The following is a 25,090-nucleotide window of genomic DNA, read 5'->3' on the forward strand; positions in this document are numbered from 1 at the left end:
TGATGAACTGTTATTAGAATCAACAAATCGTGAATTGTGGTACACCGTATATTGTATCATGTATTCGCAATATACATATACGTGTATTGCAAATATAAAAATATCGATCGATATAAAAATTGCTCGTAAAGAAAAAGCTCATTTCTATTTCTCTCCAAGCTTCGATTAATTTAGGTAATAAAAGATACGCTCGTGTAAATTGCAATATCGTAAAGGGCGGATGCTCGATACGGTCCGAGATCGAGTCCACCCCCCATTCACGCCATTTCGATCGCGGATCGCCCTTATTTTTAGGGAAGCATCACTCTCATTGGACACGCACGTGCTCTCGGTCACGTGACGAGCGTGCGACAAGCGTTACTGGTCGTTCGCCGGCCCTTTAACCCACGACGATACGTCATTAAAACGTCGCCGGATCACGTGATCGGCGTCCGCCATCTTGGCCAATTTTGTCGACGGTGGTAAGAGGAGCGGATCGGTGACGTCGCGTCGCGTCTCAAGTAAACACGCGAGTGCACGCAAGAGCGGGTCCACGGCTTTCGCACGAAAATCGCCGACGTACCGCGGGCGACGACGTTTGGGATGAGCCGCCTGTGCCGCCGCGGTTGTTCGCCGAACGACACGGTCAGTGCGAATTTAAATAAGCGCGGCAATCCGACGCGAGACGATTGTGCGTGTCGTCGTGCAGCGATCGCCGTCGTCCACAGGGGGGATGACGATACCGGGGTCGCGCGGCAGCTGTTCGACGGACACGGCACGTCGTGGCCGTCACGGGCAGAGAAATGGCGGGAGCTCCGACCAATTCACGCTCGCGGCCGTGGCATGCGTGCGTGACAGTATGAGTGCGTACGTGTATGTGTGTTGCATGTAAGGACGAGAAAGAAAGTGCGTGTGCCCGAAATGCAAATGCGAGTCTGTGTTGGATCAGTTGGTCTGTCGGATTTTTATGTGCTTTTTTCCCTTTTTTTTTGGGGGGGGGGGCCATGCGATCAGGATCGTATCGTCTTCCCCAGGTGCGTCTCCTCTCTATCTCTCCCCTCTTCTTATCCCCGTCCCTCTAAGCGTGAGATCTGCTTGTACGAGCGAATCCACGTACGTGTACCAACCTCCTCTCGATGCAAGGCCGTAAACGACGGACACGTTTGCATCGGTAAACAATGCCAGGAACCCAAAATGGAGGCTAGATAGGGAGTTTTGATGATAACAGTGGCGTCCAAGTCCTGAGTCGTTGAATTTATTCACGCTAAATCGGTCGACGAAATTATTCTATTTTTTTTTTTCCTTTTCTTTTTCTTTTTCGTTACGTTATAATTGGCTTTGATTTGTAAATCCGTGAAGATAAGAATGATTTCTTATATAACTATGGACCTCGTACATTCCTTATCTACATTCTTTCATTGATGATTCATCGCGATCAATCCCTTTAATGTTTATGTCAATTATTTCTTTCGCTTTTCTCTCTTATTTTAACGAGAATGGAATTTGTAGGTAGAAGAATCGAAGAATCACACACACAAACTAGCATTGTATAACAAGATATTCTCGCATCGTTTATAATAGAATGAGGACACTGGCCTCATTATTTACAAGCTTCTTTTTATTAACATTACTAGTCGTAGGAATATCGACGAGGCTTGAAAAATATATTTTCAAAAGACCTGAAATCGATTTTTTTCGAAAATAATTAGCTTTAATTTAAACTATCTTAATTGAAATTGACAATCGAAATTTTATTATTTATTGTCCGATCATTACTTATTTAAAGGATCCTCATTTTAAATGCTTTTTAAGCGCTAATTTTAAATGCTATTTGAAACGTCAATTTAAAGCGAAAATTCACTCCATGAAAATTGAGATTTTTTTTTTTTTTTTCTAAAATTGATTATTCGCGAGACAATAAACGGTTTATTCGCGTTTAAATACTTGTTAATTGTAGCTTCTATTTTAGCATATTGTCACAATTATCGAATGCACAATACATTTATTGATATTTAATACATTAATTAATTATAATATTGCTCGAAGCTTTAACGCATGATCTCATTAGAGTTAATTATCAGCCCCGGATTGTACAAGAAAATATTTTTTATTTCATTGTTAGAGTGATAAAAGCTTTCCGCAAATGTCGCTGCAAATTTTAAAGGTGTGTTTACCACGGTAAAAGTATAACGGGGAGATTGAATTATGCCTGTTAAACAGATATGGTGAAATCGTGAGAAACGCATATTACTATCCCAACACGTTTGCTTCCTTCTCCGTTGCTTCCCGCCTTAAAGGGATTAGAAACGCCATAAACGCTGTGATTCTTTATTGCTTTTTTTTTCTCAAGAATATCATTTCGAAAAAAAAATTAAAACGACTAACTTCATCATGCGATTAATTGTAAGAATAGTTTCTGTAACGAAAAAGCATTATACGCATTATAATCAACTGTCACAATGTTACGATATGAAAGGAAACAATTTTTTATGCAGATGCAACTATTATAAACGCAAACGATGAAAGGTCAACTCTAGTAGCAACTTTGAATAACGCTTTTAATAAATAACGATTAAAATTGTAGGTTTTGGTGCAAGAATTAGGTAAGTGAATGATGTGGAAGATCCACTTTAGAGATGTAAAGTTGTATTTAAAACATTTTAGAGATCAAAGGACTTATTCTCAAACCATGTTAAATTTTTAAAAAAGGCAAAGCTTTATAAAATATAATCTCTCTTATCTATACATTTATATTCTTTTTAAATATTTTAAATTTGAATATTTTTTTAAAGTATAACAAGTTTGGAAAAATAAACCCTTCAATATTATGGGGTTATCTTATTCTTGCATTGATCCTTTTAATTCTTTAGTTATTGACCTAGAAACTCTCTTATGCAGTTTAAAAGATTTTATTGCAGACATATACATACAAGAAACATCTCTAATAAGTTAACCATTCTTTGGAAATATTTTGCGTTTTGTTTACAGAGAAATATCTAATGTTATACAATGAAAGATTAACTGTCAATATACTTTATAAATATCTTTTTGAGAAAAATATATTGGAAGACAGGATTGTGTAAATTGTTATTCGAGGATTATGGTTCCGCAGCGAGATGTATTTGATCGGTAGCGATTTCCGCGAGCGTTCTCCCGTTATGACAATAAAAAAAAAAAAAAAAAGCTATTTAGCGTGCGGGGATTCGCTCTTACTTAACGGCTTTATTATTACTTTTATTATACGGCATTGATTTTGCGTGTAAACTTGGCAACGCTGTGTGTACCGTCGGCGCATTGTAACGATTTCAACAGTTAAAAGCGTCATGCAGAGAAGACGAGAACCCCGAAATTGATTTCGAACGAGTGCTCGCCCTCATATTTATATATGCACACAAACACGCCTCGCGTTCGCCGCAATCGTCAAACTCTAGAGGAAACGTGGGGCACCGCAAGATGACATCCACAAAAAAAAAACGCTCTTTTATTCTCTTGGATATCAAACTTCAAGTATCATGAAAGTTAATTGTGTATTACGAAAGTTAATTATATATTTAATTAATTGATGGTTATGTATATACATAATTAATTATTAATTAATCATTTTTGACACTTGTTTTCTTATAATTGGAGAACTTGTGGTAAATTAATCTGTTTCAGTCAGAGCAATGAAAATTGAGAACATTTAAGAATTGAAGAATGTGTAGGGTACTACACGTTTCCTTATGACATAATGACATTGTTTAGAAATTAATCTCTTCCCTGTTGGATATACAAAAAGATGATGTTATTAAAATGTAAAATTTTATTTCTTAATTTTTTTAAAAATGTGTGTAATAAAGTATATATATTTTGTGGAAATATATATACACATATTATACCTATTTATTTACGTTTTATTGTACATTTTCCTAAAAGATGTAATAAAATATATTCGCAGTTTAATCAGGGAAGCGATTAATACAGAAATCGTGCAAAAACCAGACGTATTCGATAACGATCTCTCTCTCCTAGAAGACCCTTCCCTCGCTTCTCCTTTTCATCTCCTCTCCTCTCATCGCATTTCTTATATATAAAAAAAAAAAAAAGCAGCTGTAAGACCTAAAGTCTTATCCATTCGCATAAGCCGCGTAAGGTACTAATCGCGCGCCTAATGCGGAGGAATATACCCTGTATATTGCGTTCGTATCTGACGCGCGATTGGTCGATTTTTCTGTGCACATTACGCGGATATGCAGGTTCGTTTGTGGATAGGCCTTTACCCTGCGCTACGATCCTGGGGCGCATAACTTTTTCACGCTTCCCGTCCCGTCGCGCCTGCCCTCTAGTGTGACAATCATCATCGCGATGAATGTGTTCACTCTATTTACAGATTTTGGGAATATAAATCGCGTAATCGTGCTCTATCCCCCGCAACTTGTGAACGATCGAGTAATATCGGAATAGTACACGATACTACTACTGCTGCGCGCCAAGCAAGCGACCCAAGTGGACAATATCATCGTCGCCGCCGACGAGGATCGCGAGTGCACGCGATGATGTTGCGTCGTCCAATGCTCGCGTAGACAACCCCGTTGTCGCCGTCGCCGTGGTGGTCGTCGTCGTCTTCTTCTTCTCGCTCTTCGTTTCTAGGTGAGTATGCATCGCACATACATCGCCGTTGACTCGATCGAGGTTCTTCTCTCAAGAGACAGAGTCGTCTGCTTGACATTAGACGAACAATCGGTTGAGTCGAGGGAGAAGAAAAGAGAGAGAGAGAGAGAAAGAGAGAACGCTAATCATATTTCGAAAGGGACAGAGGTTCTGGAAATTAACCTCAATCTCTGTCTGGAAAAAAGTTACTCCGGATTTCTATCGGCGATAGCTTTACTTCCTGCATCTCGTGCACTTGGAAACGGAACGAATCCGACGCGTGTTCGAAGATTAGCGGATGGTAAAAAGCATAGAGAAATATATAGAGGCGTCACGAGTGGGCTCGATGATGATCCTCGCCGTTCGCCTCGGCCGCATTGCTTCGCGTGTCTTCGTATGTACGTGTGACCGCAACTTAAGTGGCGCGCGGTCGCGTCGCCGTGGACGAGCTTTTACATTCTGACTGATGTATGCGTGTCTCTCTCTTCCCCCCCCCCCCCCCCCCNCTGTCTATCCGCACTCCTGCGCTCTCGAACGCGCGTCGTCGCGTCCTCGGCGCGTCGAGCAGTGCATCGCGTACAAGAGAGTGTACTTTCCGACGAAATCCGTAGATCGTCCTCGAGGAATCTCTTAGTCTCGCGCGCGCGCGCGCGCGCGAGAGAGAGAGAGAGAGAGGGAGAGGACACCTTCTCGCGAGGGTGAAGCGCGCATGGTTTCGCCCTCGGGAGGACGCCGCGCCAGGACGAAGGGCCCTTGCCTTCGACGCGGTAAACATCGCTTGGGTGCCGTCTCGCGTCGCATGCACCTTGTGTATAATCCGCGTGATCGGGACCTAGACAGCCAGACGTGTCGTGCGCGCGAGAGAGAGAGAGAGAAGGAGAGGGGTAAAAGTGTAGAGAGGTGTAGAAGAGCGCGCGCGAAGACGCGACGGTATCTCTTACGATACTCTGCCTAGATCGGGGAGGGAACGATTCTCTTGGGCAGCTTCGAGCGGGATGTATCAGGTTAGTGATACCGTGAGCTACGATAAGAGAAAAACGTGCGCGCGGGATGAAAAAGAGTCGCTTCTCGAAGCACCATCGATGGAGAGAGCCCGATCTTTCCCCCCTCCCCCCCTCCCCCTCCCCGTTTCTCCGCGAGTAGGTAAGCGAAGACCGGCCGATCTGTCAACTTGACGTTCAATCTCGGAAAGAGACAGTCGTCCCGCGATTAACCTCGACGCGTCCCGCGCGCACGTTATAACCTTAACGTACGGACGTTGCACGTTCGATGCAACGTCTCCGGGATCGGCGCCTGAAATCTTCGCCGACTTCCTCTCCCCCTCATCTCTCCCGGCGCAGGAGATGACGAGCCGCGCGGCTCGTTTTCCGCTCCCTTTCCCCTGGACGACGCCGGGGTACGTCGCGAAAAGGACTCGTGAACGTCACGCTCGTGGACGACGACGTACCCGCGGGCGACGTATGTAGTTACCGAAACAGCGGTGCTCTTCCAGATCGATTTGATTGTCCGAGTTGGCGCGAGCATTCTATATAAATATATGTATATAATCTTTGAAACTTTTGTAACTGACAAATCGTTTTATCGTCATTATCATCGTCGTCATCATCGTGTGCAGGCATGTTAGACGCCTCGTTAAAAAGCTCAGCGCGCGCGCGCGCGCGCGCAGTCGACTGCGTACACATATACATGTATATTCCGCGAGGTCTTTTTCTGAGTGTAGGAGGTTGGTAGGTTGAGAGAGGAGAGAGGAGAGAAGGAGAGAGAAAAAGATACGGCGTGCACGGAGGGTCGAGACCAACGACTGGCTGACGGAGTGACTGACTGGTACTCGCGTACGCTAGCGGTGGCTAGTGAACGCAGGTGACTGACTGGGAGACGACGCTAACTGTTCTCGCGCGAAAGCCAGGACTCTCGAATACCCACTCGTTAGTTTGCGCGTCCGTCTGCCTGCCTGCCCGTCCATCCGTCCGTCCGTCTGTTCGTCTGTTCGTCTGTTCGTCCGTCTGTCTGTCCGTCCGTTCGTCTGTCCGTCCGTACATCCGTTTGCTCGTCAGTTTGTTCGCGTGTGCGCGCGTGCAGCACGTCCGTCCGTCTGTTCGTCTGTTCGTCTGTTCGTCTGTTCGTCCGTTCGTCCGTCTGTCTGTCCGTCCGTTCGTCTGTCCGTCCGTACATCCGTTTGCTCGTCAGTTTGTTCGCGTGTGCGCGCGTGCAGCACGACGGACTCGTTCACGACGAGGATTAAGAATTAAAGGGGACCGCTAAACGGGACTTTGAACGACGTTCCGGAGCCTCGGACGACGACGCCGTCGTTGTCGTTGTCGTCATCATCATCATCGTCGTCCGTCGTCGACGTCGCGTTCACTCGAAAGCCGCTCGGAGACCTCCCTTCCTCTCCCCCACCCCCTTCCAGCTCGGGACGGCTGGTCGGAAGTTTGTTGGTTATGGGAGCGAGAGCGGACGCAAGTGCGGAATTCGCAGCGCCATTTTGAAAAATTCGGCCCCGCTAAAAATTCCTCCCTCCCGCACCCCCGCCCGCCTACCTGCCGCGAGGAGGTTGAGAGCGTGCGGCAGAGCGCTTCGTCTCGCCTCGCCTCCTTGCGCCGTCGATTGTCATCAGTGTGGTATCATTAATTGTTTAGATCGACTGCGCGGCGAACCGCGGTGGACTCATGGAAGGCACGTTGGAGGAGCCTGGTATTAAGGACTCGTCTAGGAGCAGTCCCGACAGACACTTGAAAGGTGAGCATGCCTATTTCGCGGCTACACCTTGGTTCTTCGGCCTCTGGACACTTTGGCGGGTTATTGAATACTCTCGAATTTGAATCTTCTGGGTTTATAGATCTCTTGTCATTGGAGTTGTCTATGTTGCCATGTCACAGTGTAATTCCTATAAGAAGTGGATCTAGTCATTTAATATACCCTTATATATCATATGATTTGCTAATTGGTAATTGTATGTAACTTTTTCTTTCATGTACATTTTACGATTTATTACCAACTTGAAAATTTGTGCTAGAATGATTGGAGAGAATTATATTGTATGTCTTATTGTATAATTGTATAATTTTTTGTATAATATTTTGCAGTTTATAACTGCACAGTTATTATTGCTTGCGAAAAATAGTGATTTTTTGTTGCATATGTTTTGAATTAAAGTTTTTTTCAATTAGGAAAGAGAGAGAAATACTAACTTTCTTTAATTAGAACTAATTTATATGACACATATGTTTGTCATATACACACATCATTGTTACCATGCTGAGAAAGGGATTATTTATCTTGTAAATAATAATTATATATATAAATTAAATATTTCATGATTACTTGCAGATATGATTATTCCAAATGGTGTCAACGGAAACTATAGCGCTGACAACGAAGAGTACATGGATATTAGTGACAATATAAGCAAGAATATATCAAAAGAATTTGTCACGGAAGATGAAGAGGGTGACGAAGAAGATGGGGATGATGAAGAGGATGGGGATGATGACGAGGATGGTCAAGATGAAGGAGAAATCGAGAATCAAGAAAAAAAAGATGAAGATAGTGAGCAAAATGAAGCAATAGGTAACTATAGTCAGGAGGGTGAAATATTTGACTCGAGAAATGACTTTAAAGTATCCAAATTGTCGGATGGTGTCAGTGAGACGAACAATTCTAGTGAAGTGTCTAAAACTGCATCTGAGTGTAAAAACACATCTTGTGAAGCTATGGAAGTAGACGAACAGAGTAATAACTCTGATGTCGAGTGTCTTGATGAAAGCATTACGGAAATACAATTGGATAATGACGATGTGTTTATTTCGAAAAAAATTATCGAAAAGCAAGATAATGATATGTCGTCAAACTGTAGCTGTGACAGTAGTGAACTTGCTGACAGCAGCATGGAGAAGTCGGATATCAAGCTCTGCGAAGAGAATGGAAGCTGTGACAGTCCAGATATCGAAGAAATAACAGATAGCGCAAAGAACAATGGTCATAATGCTTCAGATCCACGTGCTCTCAAAGATCCTACAAAACAAAGAAAACCGCGAAAACAATTAGATCTTAGTAATATTACGCCGAGAAGAAGTTCGCGCAATATTAAACGAACAAGCTACATAGAGAAAGAAATAGAAGAGGAAGTAGACGACGATGGATCTGATATAGAAGAGATTAAGCCAGAAGATCCATTAGCTGGTATCGACAGTAAGGACAAGGAAAACTCTAAACTGAAATCACCAGTGAAGAACAGTAGTAAAACTACCATCGTTGTTAACGATACTAAGCGTCTGGTGGAGATCGCCGCTGGTAGTAAATCTATCAAGGGTGGAAAGAAAGAACCTACATTAGTCATAATAGATACAAATTCAATTCTTTCAGGACGCGGTGGAGTCCCTGTGAGTAACAGCAAGCCTCATCATTCTATCTCCAATTCTAGCTCCTTTTCAGTTGTTCCGGTGGGTGGTATGACAACACAGACAATGTATCCCAATATGAGGACGACCATCACACCAGTACCAATGACTTCGAAGACGGCACAACTGAGTCCGAAAACTAGTAGTATGACTACGGTTACGCCGACAGTACCGCCGATTTTACCGACACTGACCGATGACATGTTTGTGGTTGAAGCACCATCCTTCATAGTACCTTACGTATACGAGAAACCACCTTTAAGACCGTTAAAAGAATTTGTCGCCAAATTGGAGAAAAATATTGAGGAGAGGGAAAAGGAAGAGAAGTTGAAAAGAGTCGTCGACGAAAATAAGGATAATGAAGAGCATAAGGAGGATTCTTTAGATATTAATAAAAAAGGCAATGAAAAGTCTGATGAGAGTGAAAGCGAGGGACGAAGCAAGAGAGAGGGAGACGACAGAGGAAGTGACAATTCAATAGACCTGACCGAGCATGGATTTAGTAGTATAAGTGACAGACAAGGCGAACTAAGGCAAGATGACAGAAATAAAGTACCGACATACTTCGATTTGCCATTGGGCAAGTTTTTCATGCAGATCGGGATGAATCTTGTACAGGAGTTTGTGCAAACTGATCTCTTACGGACTCAAAAGCGTAAGCAAGGCAAGGGTAGCACATCGGTCGAAACTCAATTAGCTATAAATTCGCTTATCAAGAATCTAGAGTTTAGTAAAGAGAATAACGAACCATTCCATTTAGAGATGAAGAAATGTGAGTTCTGTAGTTTTAAAACAGAATCGACATTAGTCATGCAGCATCATTTAGAGACTCCACATATGCGCAACTATGTTTACAAGTGTAACTTCTGTCCGATGGAGGTTCGTAGTCCCCACGATATTCTATATCACATGGAGGCAGAGCACAATACTCGCGGTAGACTGGAGCGTGGCCCGGCTTTCCATCAGTGTCCAAACTGTCCGTTCGAGGACAATCAGAAGGGCAAATTGACGCGACACATTCTCGCCTGTACGAAGAAGTTCAGACCGGAGAGAAACTTGGAGCCTGCCGCGGACTGGGAGCCGCCGGCTAAAATACCGAGACTAAATCGTGCGCGACCCGTCGGCCCGACTAATCCGAATGCGCTCGCCGCTATGGCGATGAGCGCTAAGGGGCCGCAACCGCTGCTACCAAAATTACTACCAGCGCCGATCACAGGTCGTGGAAGAGGGCGACCGCCGATGCAGCCGAGATATTCCGATCTGAAAACGTTGCGGCCGGGTGCCACTGCAATGCGGCAAGGTAAATTTTTGTAAACACATACAATATAATATGAGAGAATATATTTCTCATACAGAGCAATTTTTATATATTATACAATATTGATGTAAATCGTATTTCAGACAATGTTGCAGGAATGATGTATCGTCCTACATCTTCCGGTTTATTGGTACCCACGTCATACCAGTTTGGTAGTAATCAAATATTCCAGGTAAAAATAGCATTTATTTTTTATAAATATATACTCTTTGCTATGTATACGCAAACACTAACAATTAAACTTACCGACGAATTTTGAGAAGTAAAATTCGATTGGCCAAAATTGAAGCGGACTAAAAGTCGTAAACTCGTTTTTCATAGAAATCGAAGAGAGAGTATGTTGCAATAAATGAGCGAAACGAGTTTTTAATTTAAAATATTATTCATGTTGCAAATGTGGCCGCATATATTTATTGTTATTATATTTTTAGAAAGAGCTTTGCACACCCAATAGTTGGATATATAATTTGTTGCAGGCTCCCGTACTTTTATATTTTTTTGTTAAAATACTTGCTTACAAGAATGATGAATCATAACAAATGTCATGCCCTTCTTAAATTTAAATTTAAGTAATATAAAAAAAGTTTGAGAAAGTCACAATTCACATATTATACATAAAAGTTTACATATTTTCTCATATTAAACTATACCTATATATGTATACTACAAAAAATTATGCTATAATACAATTTATTAAATTTTTTAGTTGTAAGAGCATGCATATCATTACATTTTATATATTTTATATTACAAATTGGTATCTCTTATATAACAATTTTCAACAAAGGCAGAATAGCATAAACTATATTAAAGTATATTTATAAATGCTGTTTAAACTAGAATCAAAACAAGGGTAGAAAAGCTTTCAAATATATTTGTTAAATTTTTAGTGTTTGATATAGTATATGCATTATGATGTAAATATTAATTTATGTGAGCTAATTTTTTGTTATTAAAAAGTTATTTTTTATTATTTTAATATAGGAAGAATTATTCTTTATTTGTAATTCGCGAAATGACAAATACTCATAATAATATGAAACATTTTTATATTTTATATAATCTTATATGTTTGCAAGAAAACTTCTATGTTAACTTTTGAATAAAAATTATTTTGAGAATAACTAAATCCTAGTCATACATATTGTTTTGTCACATTCAAGTTATTTAATGACGTGATAATATAAATGTATTAATTTTTTATAACATATCTATTCTCCGATTTTTCGTAATGATGAAAATGTGCGTACACACTCAAATTGTCACACTTTAAATACACTCGAGGCTCCAAGAACTAGTAAAAAAGATATATGGGTGGTGGCAGGTGGTGGGTGGTTCTGGGACTGTCATGTCGGCTGTCTCGGGAGTGAGTAGCAGTAGCGGCGGCAGTTCCGGTCAACCCACACCAATTGCACTTGTACCCAACGTAATCGACTCTCTGTCTAGGTTGTCCTCATCACAGGTAAATAAATATTGGAAAGTAACAGGAGAGAAAGTATAACTAATTTCATGATATATGTGAGATCGCATGAATGATGTGTTTTGCAGGGGTGCAACAAAAGGCTTTTTTATAATATTGTTTAAATCTCTGATTATAATCAAACGAATTTGCAGTAGAAAGACTTAGAAGATTTAATACTTAACGTACAAACACTTCCCCATATATTTATTCTTATAGACCAATTATATACATCTCTATACAATTAATGGTACACATAGTAATATTCAATATATGTCTAAAAAATATATTCCCAATTCTCATTTTTTACTCATTCGTTCATATGAACATAACAGTACACAATTACACTAATTAATATGTATATATAATTTTACTAACAAAAAAACAAATATTTATTTTAATATTTAAAGAAGTAATAAATTGTGTTACATAGTCATTATAGGAAAAAATGAATCAAGAGATTGAACTAATTATTAGATTTTGCAAGAAATAGAATTTTGATTTTTAGTTATAAAATTCGATGAAAGAATACACACACACATATAGACATTATGTGGAGATAGAGCAATCTAAGAAATGTATTACTTTGATGTATGATTTTTCAGGTGGATATTACTAATGAAAGATATTTGTCAGTATATGATTTATGAGTAACATTACATTAACGACTTTTCCTAAATAACACAAGTACTTTATATTTTTCAGAACACAACAACCAGTCCGAAAAATCCCACAGCAAAGCTGTTGAGTCAGCCAAGTATATCTATTACTCCATTACCACGTACGACATCTCAAACCTCCATTCCAGGATCAGGAACTTCTTCAAAATCTGGAGGAAAAAATACATTTGTTATATGTGAAATTTGTGATGGATATATTAAGGTAATACACAATAGTAAAGTAATACACAATAAATCTGTATATTTTTATTCCTATGTAGTAATCAGAGCTACATTCAAAAGCTGTATACATCTTTAAGAAAGAGATATGAAAATTCCATCAAAATATTTTTTTATAACTATCGAATAGAATTTATTATTTAAATTATATAAGTTGAGTTTATAGATTCAAATTCATGACAGTAATATAAATAAAAAATATATTTCTGATTACACTATATATTACACACTGACAAGATTATATATAATAGATGATAAGATTAATTATTATTAGCAGATGTTATAAAACCATGTATACAATAGCACTCAATCTTTCTGAAGTACTTTGCATTACAACTTATTATATTTATTTTAGGATCTAGAACAATTACGAAATCACATGCAATGGATCCACAAAGTAAAAATACATCCAAAGATGATTTACAATAGACCTCCATTAAACTGCCAGAAATGCCAATTCCGATTTTTTACAGATCAGGTAAAATTTTAATGTAATTAATTAAAAAAACATGAAAAATTTTTAAACAATTTTATAATTAAAATGTAGGAAAAATTACATTATTCTTTTTTTTGCATGTATAGGAAAATACAGATTGATATTTTCACAGCCACATTTTGTCTATATTAATTTGAGTAAAATATAAATTTTAAATGAGATTTGATTGTGTTGCCGTTTCTAATAAATGTATTCATGTTAATAGTTGCACAATAATTACATTTTTTCTCTTAGGGTTTGGAAAGACACTTGTTGGGATCTCACGGGCTGGTCACATCCAGCATGCAAGAAGCGGCGAATAAAGGAAAGGATGCAGGTCGTTGTCCGGCTTGTGGCAAAGTAAGTTTACTCTTTTCACATCTTTTTACGTTTTTTTAAGTAAAGAGTACTTATTTCGAGAGAAAGAGAACATAAACGAAGGCATGAACGATGAACTAGTAGTTAAGAGCTATGTGTATTGATTTCACAGGTATATCAATGGAAATTATTAAATCATGTTGCTCGAGATCACGGAATGACATTAAAGCCAGCACATCTATCGTATAAGTGTACAGTTTGCACTGCCACATTCGGAATGTACAAGCAATTCGAGAATCACGTGTACTCAGCGCACAGTGTCGTTGCGAAGAGAGTAATGGATAAGAAGAATGCGCCTGCATCTCCATCGTCCAGATCGAATGACTCGCTTCTAAAACCATTGAAGATTAACGATGAGATTACGATTATCCCGCAACCGGCGAAACCCACAACTAGATCCGGCGCGACTCAAGGCAGGGGAAAATAGCAATGATGAGCTTGAGTGATACCTGTGTCTTGTCTGATCGAATTTTGCATAACTCTTTGTGGTACTCCATACCAATCACTGGCAAATGTACAGTGATTAATGTGCCGTGTACATGTGTATACTATGCTTAAGACGCGAATTTTAAAAACATCTAAAGGGGAAAAAAAGGAAAAAAAAAAGGAAAGAAAACATGACTCTTATGACGACAGGAATCTAATTGACTGCGTAACAATATTCCATCAATGATTACACCGATATATTTATTTAAGAATTTTTATTGTTGTTATCGGACCTACATAAAATAGACTGTAAAAAAACATTAAAGGGTGGCCTTCAGTCTGACTCCTTGGTTAACTCCTAGAGCTGCATACTCCCGACCTATAAACGCCTATGTGTAACACGGACTCTCTCGCACACGATATACAGAGTATATCTACATTCGATACGTCGCAACGCGTGCGGATTATTCTATTACATAGCGAATTCTCTATAATGTAAATTCTTTTTCTAAGATAAATATATATTCGAATTTATTCTATTTTGTTATTGACGCTAATATGACTCGCGGGATAATGAAACTGTCCTCAATCTCGGGTTTGATAAAACATGTTTGTGGAGCGGTTTCCGAATGATATACGATGCGATAAATTGTACTAATTGACCAGAGTGCCCTCGACTGTCACGCGAATCTATAGTACTACACAGGTACTAACGACGAGTGTATACTAGCTACCACGCGGTTCTTTAAATCGTATACAAACTGTATTCTCATTTCACTATCATACGTTTTTTTAATTAACAGTTAGTGAAATTATCGTCATTATTTTTATTTATGATATTTCATGAAACTGTGTGTGTATATGGAATAATTTATGATGTAAAACACGAAAAACAATTTTTTTTTTTTTTTAATTGGAATTTGTGTAAATTGTATATCTATATATTACTACATAAGTTTGACACCCCCTCCCCCCCTCCCCCTTTAGTCACGTATATTGTAATAAAAAGCAGAAAATATTCGGTTTTATTTTTGCGCTCTTATAAGAACAAACAAAAATGTACATTAATATAGGATATAATATAAAGAAATATATCAATAAAATAGGATGGCACACAAATACACACACTCGTGTATACATTTTTTCTGATAAACGATAAACGTGAATATAAAACGGAACATTGATCCTGTTAGCACACAACGCGACGCGTACATCTACATTTATATATGTATATATATAATATAAAACGTTCGCAAAAACACACGATATTATATATATAAATATGTAAAATTATAATAGTATAGAGCAATAGTGTAGTACAAGAAGAGACTATTCATTTCATTTTCTTCTTGTATACACTCCTGAACGATTATAGGATTACATCAATATGTAGATAGTCGTTAAAAAAATTAACGCGGGTTTAATTTAGTAATTTCAATTTGTCCCGATAATTTTTGTACGTTATTGTAGGATATAATTTTAGAGGGAAAAAATCGTAATCAGTGAAAAAAAGAAATATAAGATAGTGCGTTTTTGCACTGTATGGCTGTATTATTTAATTCTGCTACCTTGCCAAACGCTTACGGCAAGCCATGTTGGTAAAACTAAGAAACAGACATAATTACAGAAATATATAGTTTATTGTAATAATTTGTACAATATTATATGATTACAAAAATAAAGTGTACCAACATTGAACTAAAACTCGTGCAATATGTGCTACACTTTGAGACTTACTATTATTCATTAAAGATTACAACAAAGCTTGTGATCTAAATAAGAAAGCACGATCCCAATATCTATATGTTTCAAAGCCTAGTTTGTCCGCCCCATTACAAAATATATATAAAAAAATTGATATATTTATAATTACATAATGCATCCGTGATTATATAAGATTATTTCTAGAAATATATTATCTCTCTCTCTCTCTCTCTCTCTCATTTTCTTTTCTTCTGTATTAAGAATCCAAAATATGTGCCATAAATCTTAATATTTTAATATATTTTAAGTAAAACAGTAAAACAGCGCTAAAACACTGTTATCTGCCAAAAAAATTTAGAATTAAAATACATAGTAAAAAATACGAAAGAAAATTAGAGTAAATGAAAAAAAGATTATTGGAAAGGACGCCTTGTATATATCGATAGAAAAAAATTTCGTCTATGTAAGAAAGTTATAATACAAACATTTACGAATTATATTAATTGTGATAAATTTATTATGTTTTATTGATAGATATTTTAGGATCTCATATTTGATATACATTATTTTAAAACTCTGAAATATTATGTATAACTTTTAATGAATAATTTATATGATGAATTCTCGGGATATTTTTTTTTTATATAATTATTAAGATACTTCTATATAAGAATACTTCTCATCATGTATTTAATAATAAAAATTTATTATCATTAGATATATTTTATCCAATTTGTTGTAAAGTCCTCTTGTCGTTTAAATTTATGTAGTGTGGAAAAATGATTACACAGCTGTATTTTATTTTGGTAGAATAATATATATTTTATTATATAAATGTATCTTTCAATTGATAAATTTAATACTCGAAATGGAAGTCGAAGTAAGATTGATCAAAATTATTAATTCGCATATATCCATCTTCTCCACCTGTAGAGTAACTACGACCATTGGGATGAAAAGCAAGAGAATTAATAGGGCCAAAATGCCCTTTCAAACGTGCAAATTCCTCTTCAAACACTAGATGGAAGAATCGTGAATCAAATTTGCCTTGTCGCGCGGACGTTGTAGTGACATCCATAGCGTCTTGACCACCACCAAGTACCACCTATAGAAAAATATTTACTTGGCAAATTATAATGTTCTCGATTTATATTTCCTAACTGTATTATACTAATATTCTATTTCTTTTCCCAGGATTCCAAAATGATATATAATATATGATGATTACTAAAACACAAATTTCTTACATGATCAAATGCCATATATAAATCTTAATATTTTAATATATTTTAAGTAAAACAAATTAAATGCGCTAAAACACTGTTATCTGCCAAAAAAATTTAGAATTAAAATACATAGTAAAAAATACGAAAGAAAATTAGAGTAAATGAAAAAAAGATTATTGGAAAGGACGCCTTGTATATATCGATAGAAAAAAATTTCGTCTATGTAAGAAAGTTATAATACAAACATTTACGAATTATATTAATTGTGATAAATTTATTATGTTTTATTGATAGATATTTTAGGATCTCATATTTGATATACATTATTTTAAAACTCTGAAATATTATGTATAACTTTTAATGAATAATTTATATGATGAATTCTCGGGATATTTTTTTTTTATATAATTATTAAGATACTTCTATATAAGAATACTTCTCATCATGTATTTAATAATAAAAATTTATTATCATTAGATATATTTTATCCAATTTGTTGTAAAGTCCTCTTGTCGTTTAAATTTATGTAGTGTGGAAAAATGATTACACAGCTGTATTTTATTTTGGTAGAATAATATATATTTTATTATATAAATGTATCTTTCAATTGATAAATTTAATACTCGAAATGGAAGTCGAAGTAAGATTGATCAAAATTATTAATTCGCATATATCCATCTTCTCCACCTGTAGAGTAACTACGACCATTGGGATGAAAAGCAAGAGAATTAATAGGGCCAAAATGCCCTTTCAAACGTGCAAATTCCTCTTCAAACACTAGATGGAAGAATCGTGAATCAAATTTGCCTTGTCGCGCGGACGTTGTAGTGACATCCATAGCGTCTTGACCACCACCAAGTACCACCTATAGAAAAATATTTACTTGGCAAATTATAATGTTCTCGATTTATATTTCCTAACTGTATTATACTAATATTCTATTTCTTTTCCCAGGATTCCAAAATGATATATAATATATGATGATTACTAAAACACAAATTTCTTACATGATCAAAAATTGGTGATATTGTGGCAGAATTTACAGGTCTTTCTGTCTTGTATGTCTTCAATAACACCAAGGATTCACTATCGAAAAGTTTTGCTGTATGATCTTTGGATGCAGTTACAAACATGGTGCCATCTTTGTTACATTGCATATCATTTATCTGTGATTTGTGACCTTTAACACTGGACAACTTCTTCCCTGTCTGTAAATATTACAAACATACCAAATTATTACCAGATATTTTCATGATAATTATCACTGTAACTATAAAGACACTTGCCCTCACGTCCCAAAGTTTAATTTCACCATCCTCGTGACCTGTAATAATAGTCTCATCCAAAGCACCCCATAATATAGCAGAAATTCTAGGACCATTGACAGAGATTCTAGAGATCGCATCTTCTTGTGATAATGTAGAATCGACATTTCGTACATCCATGATAAACATCTCACACTGATGACCTAAGGCTTTATCAGTGGAAAAGACAGCAAGATTTGCTGAATAACTGAAACCACATGCTCTTACAGAACTATTTGTGCTCAATTGACCTATCTCCTTGCCTAAACAAAATTATATAAAAACATAATTATATATATATTGCATATGCAAGCAAAATATATTAATTATATTTGTTTTTATTATATACAGACCAGTTTGACAATCCCAGACTCTTAGCGTATTGTCACCACTGCCGGATAATAGCCGTGTGGTATCCCAGTTGACATCGATGCACCATACGGAACCGTTGTGGCCGTTGAAAGTCCCAAGACGCTCTCCGTTCAAGGCATACCAAACATTAGGTTGCTTATCCTTACTAGCGGAAAACAGCAAATCTCCTTCTCTATTATATTTTATTTTGGTGATGGCACGCTCGTGTCCGTGTAACATCAAGGGTTTCTGTAGCAAACAATACCCTTTATATACCGGTATATATGTAAAAAAAGAATTGATGTATCTGTCACATTGAGGTTATATATTGTCATACATGTTTTATTAGTTTAAATACAACACAGATTTCGCTAAAAGATAATAATATAAATGTATTAATGTAATATTAAATGAAACTAACCATTTTGTAGCGTTTTATTTAATTTTACTTCAGTTTTAGTTGATTTATCCTCTAACTGCCTCTAACATCCACGCCATCCACCGAAGAAAATCGTGATTGATAAGGGCGAGGTTATATTTATACGACAAAATTATGTCCTATTCCCGATTGGCTATCGAATAGAGAATTTCTAGAATCTCAATCGAGATTCTAGGGGCAAAGAATTCTTCACTCTGATTGGAAACTCGTAATCGAGATCGACGCATCGTATCTAGATATTAATTGCATCAGGGTTGTATACGGATGTTATTTTATTGCGGTGTGTGTACTTGTATACATTGTACAATAACAGTAGTACAATACAACAGTACTGTATTATATCGAGAAATCAAATGCGGTTTTGCGATTGTGTGAGATCTAATTTATAGATCAAAGAGTTAGTCAAATTTGAAACACAAAAGAAACTTACTTTGTGAGCAAACATTATGTATCACGAAGCAAACCGCGATGTAGTTGCACGTGAGGTGATGTGAGAGATTCAGGTGAAGAAACAGAATTTTTCGATTTGATTTATTTACGTATTTTTTACACGTGCGTTTATCGAAATGTATGTACATACTTAGAGATTGTATACGTCCCAACCGCGCCAATTAATCACGCTTTATATCAATTTTATTTTCGAAATATATAATACCGAAATGTTATGTATATGTGAGATTAAATATGAGATTTTTGTTAGATTTTTTCATTAAATTCTGAGACTCACTAATCTGTGTAAAATGGGTGAATAGCAGCATTGCAAAATGTCTCATATTGAATCGTGTAAGGATCGACAACAAAATGAATTAGAAGTTTTGAAGGTATTAAAATATATTTACAAGAATATATGTGTGACGTAAGTCTACTTTTTCTAAACTGTATTGTATTTTCTTTTAATGACTCTATGCTATTGTTTATAACAGTCCATTTTTGGTGATGAATTACGTGATTTGAGGAAGAACAAGAATAAGAAAAAATGGCAACCCTTGGACATTGTTGTTACCTTGACACCACAAAAAGGTATGTCTGGACCAGCAGAAATCTATGCGCAAATAGATTTACACATTATATGCAGCGACAAATATCCTGACGAGTAAGTTTATATATTGGTACATTTTTCAAATAAAAAAATTTATATTTTGTCATTTATATATAATTAATTTATGATATTTTAGAGTACCAATTATTCAATTACAAGATAGCAGAGGTTTGTCTCATCAACAAGTGGCAATTTTATCATCAGAACTTGAGAACTTGGCAGAAAAATTAAAGGGTGAAGTTATGATCTTTGAATTTAGTCAACATATTCAAAAATACTTGCATGAACATAATAAACCAGGTTACAGTAGTTTTTATGAAGAAATGGTATCAAGACATCAGGAAAGGATACAGTATGAAATGCAGGAAAAGCAAATGAAAGAAGATAAAGAAAGACAGGTTTGAATTTATATTTCTGTGTGTGTATTGTTGATATGTGTGCACATCATAAATCTGAATTATTTTATTTTATCACCAGGTACTGCAAGATGCCATACAGAAACGTCAGGAAGCTCTGAAAGCCGAGATGCGTAATCGGAAAGAAACAATTCGATTGGCCACAGATTTTGATACTGTCTTTAGATCCATACCATCGTCTCCGCATGAGAAAGGAACAAGCCGCTTTAGACGCAGATGCGTTAGCACATCGGAAAGTTCCGAAGGATCGCTATGCGAGCATAGGGGTACCAAGCTCATGCATTTTGACAGTAATAAAGGCGAGAGACAAGTACACAGAGGGAAATGCTTGGGTCACAGTGCAAAAGGTTCTGTGGTATACGCTGGCGTGGATATGACTACTGGAGAATTATTGGCTATCACGGAGTGGACGTTAAAATGTGCAGTGTCGAATGAATGCGATTCTACTCAAGAAACTATCGATATACATCACGTCATGAAACAAATCGCCAGCTTGGAACAAGAACTCAATCATTTGTACAAACTGCATCATCAAAATCTTGTACATTATTTAAATATGAAATATTTACAAAATAACAACAATGTAGTAATTTACATACTACAAGAGTTTGTGGTATGTAAAAATATGCATATATTTTGTTTTGTAATAATATCATATTACAAAATTATAAGAGTACGTTTTCTCGATTGTGTGTAAAAGTAGGTTGGAACCACATGCTCGGTTTTCTTGATGGCAAACATTCCAATTGATATCGACACATTGAGATATCTAACAAGTGGTGTTCTCGAGGCGTTACGATATCTCCATGAAAATAATGTGGTGCATAAAGATTTACGCGACACCAGTGTTTATATAGATCGCATGGGTGTTGTAAGATTATCCGATTACTCTTTAGATAAGAGATTATCAGATATGTATCATTCAAACTCCTTAGCAAAGACTGAACACGATTTTCCAACAATTCAAGGTCGAGGAGGTAAAAAAGCAGATATATACAGATTTGGAATTTTATTGCTTTCATTGTTGAAAGGAACTATCATATCTGGAGAAGAAATCGATCTAACAGAAATCTCACAGGTAGATTTTTTTTATGCAATATGTATAATAGTGACAATTGATCGACACGTGCGCAGTCCTGAATTAAATAATTTTTTTTTTTTTTCAGCTTTACTTGAGAGATTTTATTTCAAAATGTCTTATCGACGATGAGAGAATGCGTTGGTCCGCGGAACAGCTATGTCAACATAGTTTTATAAAAACGCCGTTAGAACGAGGCTTATCACCCTTAACGCCAGTTCATAATGAGAAAGAGAAAGATTTAGAGCCAGAAGAACCGGATAACGATATTCAGTTGCATTTGCCGTCGATGGATGGACAATCGCGAATACAGAACGAATTTGAAGTTTTAAAGTGGTTAGGAAAAGGAGCCTTTGGCGACGTGTTGAAGGTGAGAAATAAATTAGATGGTGGGATCTATGCTATCAAACGAATAAAACTGAATCCGAAAAATAAACAACTGAATAAGAAGATTACACGCGAAGTGAAATTGCTCTCAAGAATGAATCATGAGAATGTTGTACGTTATTACAATTCATGGATCGAAAGTGCTACTCTGGATGATTCTGCCAAGCATAATCAGTTTACACCAGTTACCACATCTTCGGATAGAACGGCCACCACACAAGATAAAATAGATATAGTTAATGTAAGTACATTATCTATGATAACGTCGCTTTTATAAATAACAAAGTTAACAACAATATCTCTCTCTTATTTTATAGTTGAACTTATAAAAAACGTCAAATATATTAAAAATGTAATTAAACTTATAATATGATGTATCATTGAGTAATTTAAATTCTTAGCAATTGGAAAATGATGAAATAGAAAAATTTGCTCCACCTTTACGCGACGTTGAATGGAATATATCGTATGAATCTCGGGCAAATGGTACTGATAGTGATGATAACAGCGATACCTCGACTGATTCTGATAGCGAAGAACATTGCACCTTTTTGTAAGACAACTTTTTTTTAGATATCAGAAAATTCTATAATTAATATTTTAATTTAGCTTATTGGCTTTTTATGTTTTGCATGATACGTATAAAAAAAAAAACAATATATTGTGTAAGAAAAGTTTATTTTTAAAAAAACTAATACAAATTATGTCTCACAGAATGCGAACCTTTCTATGTATTGAGTCTTCCGATAGTATCGAGTTTGAGAGAGATGGTGTATCACAAAAGTCTGCAATGACGCCGGATGTTTCAAAAAATGATGCTAAAGATGTTGAATCTGCTAGTGAAGACGTAACTGTAAAGGAAATACAATTTATGTATATACAAATGGAATTTTGTGAGAAAAGTACTTTAAGAACTGCCATAGATAACGATTTATACGAAGACGAGGAACGCGTCTGGAGATTATTTCGAGAGATTGTAGAAGGTTTAGCACATATTCATCAGCAGGGTATGATACATAGAGATTTGAAACCTGTAAACATCTTTCTCGATAGTAACGATCACGTCAAGATAGGAGATTTTGGATTAGCAACGACTAATATATTATCGACTTTAGTTCAGACCATTGATGCTGACAAAGAGTCACAATTCGAGAAAGGTACGAGCATTTGTGTATAACAATTAATGTTACATTAATTAATTTTATATATACAATTTATATCTCTAGGTGGAAGTTTCGACATAGAGGAATTGGGATCTCTTACTGGTCAAGTTGGTACAGCTTTATATGTAGCTCCTGAACTTTCTGCCAAAACTGCCAAAGCAATCTACAATCAAAAGGTGGATATCTACAGCTTGGGAATTATCTTTTTTGAAATGACGTATAAGCCATTAACTACTGGAATGGAACGCGTAAAGGTTTTATTGAGTTTGCGCTCCAAAGAAATCGTCTTTCCTTCCGACATAGTGGAAACAGATATGCCACATCAAGTTCACATTATACGGTAAAAAATTAAATTTTTTATGAGATTAAATAAATCATTCTCAATTATCAACGAAAAGATGCAATTAAACTCTTTATTCTCGTCAGCTGGTTGTTGAATCATGATCCAAGTCAACGTCCCACCGCCCAAGAATTGCTCTCTTCTGCGTATTTGCCGCCACCTCAGTTAGAAGAGACGGAATTGCAAGAGATGGTGCGCCATACATTATCCAATACTCAAAGTAAAGCATATAAATATTTAGTGGCGTCGTGTTTCACGCAAGACGTTACGCCGGCCGAGGATATTACTTATGACATGAATTTGCCCGCTAGGGGAATGCCAAGTATTCTTTCCTCAAAAAAGCAAGTTCTGCAGGAAAACGTGAAGCAAAAGATTGTCGAAATATTTCAAAAGCATGGCGGAATATGTCTCACGACTCCATTGCTAATGCCCAAGTCCGTTCAGCATTCTAACTTTACCGAGCACAGTGTGAAATTGATGACACGCACCGGTAGCATCGTTTCTATACCGCACGATCTCCGTACCCCTTTCGCCCGATATATTGTGTGGAACAATATTTCGCATATTCGAAGATACGCTATTGAACGTGTCTTCAGAGATAAAAAGGTGTGCCTTCAGAGATAAAAATGTATGCCTTGAGAGATCTTATAAGCAGCTTTTTTGAATATCAAGTTAAAACTCGATGCATTTTGTGAAATCAATTTACGAATAATGTAGTAATGAAACTTACACATAAACAATCGTATTAATTGTAGGCTCGAGGAGGATTTCATCCAAGGGAATTGTATGAATGCGCTTTTGATATCATTAGTCCTATAGATAACTTAATGACCGAGGCTGAACTGATTTTCATCATATGGGAGATTTTTAATGAATTACCGCAGATCCGCGAATATAATTTCATTGTGCGTTTGAATCACACGTCACTGTTGCAAGCCGTACTAATGTACTGCGGCGTGGAGAAGGATAAATATCAGGATATATATTCTATACTGCAGGACGCTCGTGATGGAAAATTAACAAAATTCCAAGTCCAAACGCACTTGATAAGCTTGTGCCTTACCGATCAAGCTATGGAAACGCTTTTCAATTTACTCGAAACAGAAAGTTCCGTTGCGAAAATCTCCAGTGTCTTGAAAACAATAACGAGAAGAAAAGGGGACGTCGCAGGCTTAGCCAAAGAGGGCCTGAAAGATATAGAGGCTGTAATATCTAATGTAGAAGGTTTAGGTGTTAAGGTAATGCACATATATATACATATAATATATATATATGTTTTTATACAATTTGCGTAAACTATATTTGTATAAATTTGTATATTGTTATAGTGGCCTATTACCGTCGTACCTTTATTAACGTATAATGTACAACAATATAGCGGTGTGATATATCAGATAACTTGCGAATTAAAACATAGACGAAAACGAGGTGGTCAGGATGTCATAGCCGCGGGTGGTCGATACGACAAGATGCTGATGTCATTCAGAAAAGTCTTGGAACGCACTGGAATGGCGAGTAAGGAAACAAAGCAATATGGTGCTGGTATCAGCATATCATTAGATAAATTGGTATCTGCCGTTACCGAAGCGTGCGAGAATCTGAATGGTGAGAGTAAATATGGCTGCATCGATGTGGCTGTATGTTGCGAGAGCGGTCCAGGAAGCGAGGGGAGAAGGGAAA

General features: G+C 36.7%; 3 protein-coding genes across 8 annotated transcripts in view; 2 read left to right on the forward strand and 1 right to left on the reverse strand.

The window, feature by feature from the left end:
• The first annotated feature begins 447 nt into the window (after nucleotides 1–447).
• On the forward strand, nucleotides 448–14,475 carry LOC115245275. Of its 6 annotated transcripts, XM_029823515.1 has the most exons (10): nucleotides 448–624; nucleotides 4,349–4,608; nucleotides 7,248–7,347; nucleotides 7,939–10,308; nucleotides 10,410–10,498; nucleotides 11,651–11,788; nucleotides 12,491–12,667; nucleotides 13,040–13,162; nucleotides 13,415–13,519; nucleotides 13,650–14,475. In XM_029823515.1, exons 3-10 carry the CDS (start codon nucleotides 7,278–7,280, stop codon nucleotides 13,962–13,964), a joined length of 3,387 nt encoding a protein of 1,128 aa, XP_029679375.1. In that variant the 5' UTR covers nucleotides 448–624; nucleotides 4,349–4,608; nucleotides 7,248–7,277; the 3' UTR covers nucleotides 13,965–14,475. The 6 variants fall into 6 exon arrangements, with proteins under 6 accessions (XP_029679375.1, XP_029679376.1, XP_029679378.1 ...); XM_029823516.1 differs by lacking the exon at nucleotides 448–624 and having other exon boundaries at nucleotides 4,270–4,608; XM_029823518.1 differs by lacking the exons at nucleotides 448–624; nucleotides 4,349–4,608 and adding an exon at nucleotides 5,158–5,375.
• Nucleotides 14,476–17,453: 2,978 nt separating this feature from the next.
• Nucleotides 17,454–19,108, reverse strand: LOC115245279 (eukaryotic translation initiation factor 3 subunit I). The gene is made up of 5 exons (XM_029823525.1): nucleotides 18,970–19,108; nucleotides 18,551–18,797; nucleotides 18,180–18,460; nucleotides 17,901–18,101; nucleotides 17,454–17,758 (listed from the first exon to the last, which is right to left on the reverse strand). Exons 1-5 carry the CDS (start codon nucleotides 18,970–18,972, stop codon nucleotides 17,510–17,512), a joined length of 981 nt encoding a protein of 326 aa, XP_029679385.1. The 5' UTR covers nucleotides 18,973–19,108; the 3' UTR covers nucleotides 17,454–17,509.
• A 108-nt stretch (nucleotides 19,109–19,216) lies between these two features.
• The window catches only part of LOC115245274 (eIF-2-alpha kinase GCN2), a 7,039-nt gene continuing 1,165 nt past the window's right edge, over nucleotides 19,217–25,090 (forward strand). The window contains exons 1-13 of the mRNA XM_029823513.1: nucleotides 19,217–19,490; nucleotides 19,688–19,808; nucleotides 19,911–20,080; nucleotides 20,163–20,424; nucleotides 20,504–21,055; nucleotides 21,146–21,520; nucleotides 21,609–22,148; nucleotides 22,309–22,460; nucleotides 22,622–23,064; nucleotides 23,134–23,410; nucleotides 23,497–24,016; nucleotides 24,166–24,648; nucleotides 24,739–25,085. Of these exons, the coding sequence (XP_029679373.1) occupies nucleotides 19,752–19,808; nucleotides 19,911–20,080; nucleotides 20,163–20,424; nucleotides 20,504–21,055; nucleotides 21,146–21,520; nucleotides 21,609–22,148; nucleotides 22,309–22,460; nucleotides 22,622–23,064; nucleotides 23,134–23,410; nucleotides 23,497–24,016; nucleotides 24,166–24,648; nucleotides 24,739–25,085 (4,178 nt within the window). The 5' untranslated portion in view covers nucleotides 19,217–19,490; nucleotides 19,688–19,751. The remainder of the gene's footprint in view (nucleotides 19,491–19,687; nucleotides 19,809–19,910; nucleotides 20,081–20,162; nucleotides 20,425–20,503; nucleotides 21,056–21,145; nucleotides 21,521–21,608; nucleotides 22,149–22,308; nucleotides 22,461–22,621; nucleotides 23,065–23,133; nucleotides 23,411–23,496; nucleotides 24,017–24,165; nucleotides 24,649–24,738; nucleotides 25,086–25,090) is intronic.

The sequence above is a fragment of the Formica exsecta genome, unplaced genomic scaffold (assembly GCF_003651465.1).
Source record: "Formica exsecta isolate Colony F162 unplaced genomic scaffold, ASM365146v1 scaffold933, whole genome shotgun sequence".
NCBI lineage: Eukaryota > Metazoa > Arthropoda > Insecta > Hymenoptera > Formicidae > Formica > Formica exsecta.

Bases quoted from the DNA above. Each gene is read 5' to 3' on its own strand.
- LOC115245279 (XM_029823525.1), bottom strand. The intron at 18,102-18,179 runs GCAAGTGTCTTT...TAATATTTACAG, and splicing joins TTAAACTTTGGGACGTGAGG to ACAGGGAAGAAGTTGTCCAG. The intron at 17,759-17,900 runs GTAAGAAATTTG...ATTTTTCTATAG, and splicing joins TATCACCAATTTTTGATCAT to GTGGTACTTGGTGGTGGTCA.
- LOC115245275 (XM_029823514.1), top strand. The intron at 13,163-13,414 runs GTAAAATTTTAA...TTTTTCTCTTAG, and splicing joins TCCGATTTTTTACAGATCAG to GGTTTGGAAAGACACTTGTT. The intron at 13,520-13,649 runs GTAAGTTTACTC...TTGATTTCACAG, and splicing joins GTTGTCCGGCTTGTGGCAAA to GTATATCAATGGAAATTATT.